Below are 2,608 nucleotides of genomic sequence, written 5' to 3'. Positions count from 1 at the left end.
GTATCTACCGCCCGCTGCAGGTGGTCTATGAATGCCGTGCGCTCATCCACATTCTGGCCAGGTGGTCTATAGCAGGTACAAATGTAAACAGTCCAGTTCTTTAGCTTCACCTCGCACCAGATTGTTTCAGAACCATCTGTTTCAAGGTCAGACCTTCTTTTACACGGTAGATTATTGGATGCGTAAAGCGCAACTCCACCCCCATGTCTGTTGCGGTCCCGTCGTAACGGGGATTGATATGACGACAGGCTAATATCTGAATCGGGAATAGTTTCATCACACCAAGTTTCTGTTAATGCTATCACGTCGAATCCGACATCTAGGGCAACAGATTCGAGTTCATGGAGTTTAACAAAATCATTAGCAGGTAGACTTCTCACGTTGGCGTGGCAGACGGAGAGAGACTTCATGTTATGTGGGGAGGGATTGGAGTACTAAAGGAACAATGCTCTCCCGCCTGGCACGCACGTGTGAGGAGGAATTCCTCGCTAATTGATAATGACAACACCAACTATGCTGTACAGAACAGCGACAAACATGTTTAACAAGGTGACACAAATTGTTACATAAATACAAAACTAATAACAAGATTATACTCATACTAGAGTGAGTTTACAAGTGACTGGCAACAGAATGCAGTCAAAGTTGGACATGGGCTCTCTCGTCCGCCTATGCCATAAGTAAAGGTTCCATTAGCTCTGCAGAGATACAGAACTTACAGTGAGTAACGTTACAGTTCCATGTTGTCCAAGTCCGTGCGGTTGGCGACCCTCTTCTTGACACTGTCATGCAGACAGTAGATGCGTCCGTCCATGGACCAGCCGTTCCCCATCTTCTCTCTGGTTGCACGAAGCAGTAGAGCATTTTCCTTGGTAAGCTGCTCAGTGACAAAGAGCTTAGATCCTTTGAGTTTGGACTTAGCGGAGAAAAACTTGTGCCTGGCGGTGTACGAGACAAACTTGATCACAATGGGAGGTGGGCGTTGACCATCAGAACCTTTGCGTCTGGGTAGCGGGTGAGCCCGATCAATATCACCCTCCGACAAGTCGATGCCCAGGGTGTTCTTGGCGGTGTCGAGGATGATCTGGACGGTGTCGGAGGTAGGTGAAACAGCCCCATGCAAGAGGAGGCAGTTTCTTCTAGAATACTGCTCAAGATCATTTAATCTGGCAGAGGTCTCGCGAACAAGCTGCATCTGTGGTGTCGATTTGAGACTTTCACCCTGTGCAACACTTGATTTGATTTCCCTCTGCTCGTCAGCACGGCCAGCAAGTTGAGACTTCAGCTCCTGTATCTCAGACTTCAGGGAAAGTAGAAGCGTGGCTTCAATGGCATCCAGGAGTAACTTGTTATCAGCAGATAGCTTCTCCCGAAGCTCCACAGACTTAGCTTGGGTTTGAGACGACGCACGTGTGTTCCTCTGGGTGGACGCCATGACGGATAAACGTGGCCTCGGTGCCAGCCGCCAGAGATGAGCTCAAACAATGGAAAAAAACGCAGGAACCAACCTCGAAATCAACAGAAGTCCTGACTCAGAGGCTTGGGCAGTAGGTTGGCCTGTGAATTAGCTAAATTTCAGAGCTAGGCAGTTACGAATTCCAAAGAAAGATAGGCGGACGATAGAGCGACGAAAATTAACGACCGTCCATGTTTTCGTGACCTTTGACCGTTCTGCGCTTACTACGAACTTTGCCATTAAAAATCGAGTTTTGATCAAAGATTTTTCTTTTTGATTCTAAACATGTCTACTAAGTGTATTTCACCTTATAAAAGTGTCAGAACGTGAAAAAAAAGTTTTGAAAAAATGCCATTGGTAATGCATTAGACACGATAATTTCGCTCAAAACATAAGATTTAGGCCCTTTTCAGCCGTTCTGCGCTTACTACGAACTTTGCCATTAAAAATCGAGTTTTGATCAAAGATTTTTCTTTTTGATTCTAAACATGTCTACTAAGTGTATTTCACCTTATAAAAGTGTCAGAACGTGAAAAAAAAGTTTTGAAAAAATGCCATTGGTAATGCATTAGACACGATAATTTCGCTCAAAACATAAGATTTAGGCCCTTTTCAGCCGTTCTGCGCTTACTACGAACTTTGCCATTAAAAATCGAGTTTTGATTAAAGATTTTTCTTTTTGATTCTAAACATGTCTACTAAGTGTATTTCACCTTATAAAAGTGTCAGAACGTGAAAAAAAAAGTTTTGAAAAAATGCCATTGGTAATGCATTAGACACGATAATTTCGCTCAAAACATAAGATTTAGGCCCTTTTCAGCCGTTCTGCGCTTACTACGAACTTTGCCATTAAAAATCGAGTTTTGATCAAAGATTTTTCTTTTTGATTCTAAACATGTCTACTAAGTGTATTTCACCTTATAAAAGTGTCAGAACGTGAAAAAAAAAGTTTTGAAAAAATGCCATTGGTAATGCATTAGACACGATAATTTCGCTCAAAACATAAGATTTAGGCCCTTTTCAGCCGTTCTGCGCTTACTACGAACTTTGCCATTAAAAATCGAGTTTTGATCAAAGATTTTTCTTTTATATTCTCATCATGTCTACTAAGTTAGTTCAGGTACCAGCTCGATTCATCTCGTTTTTTTTTTA

General features: G+C 42.6%; 1 protein-coding gene across 1 annotated transcript; it reads right to left on the bottom strand.

Moving 5' to 3' along the window:
• Nucleotides 1–706: 706 nt before the first annotated feature.
• LOC118424295 lies at nucleotides 707–1,435 on the bottom strand. The gene has a single exon (XM_035832843.1). The coding sequence runs from the start codon at nucleotides 1,433–1,435 to the stop codon at nucleotides 731–733; it is 705 nt and encodes a 234-aa protein (XP_035688736.1). The 3' UTR covers nucleotides 707–730.
• Nucleotides 1,436–2,608: the final 1,173 nt, after the last annotated feature.

Source organism: Branchiostoma floridae, chromosome 10 (genome assembly GCF_000003815.2).
Source record: "Branchiostoma floridae strain S238N-H82 chromosome 10, Bfl_VNyyK, whole genome shotgun sequence".
In the NCBI taxonomy this organism is placed as follows: domain Eukaryota; kingdom Metazoa; phylum Chordata; class Leptocardii; order Amphioxiformes; family Branchiostomatidae; genus Branchiostoma; species Branchiostoma floridae.
The sequence above is the reverse complement of the archived record's forward strand: the minus strand, read 5'-3'. Positions and strand labels throughout refer to the sequence as shown.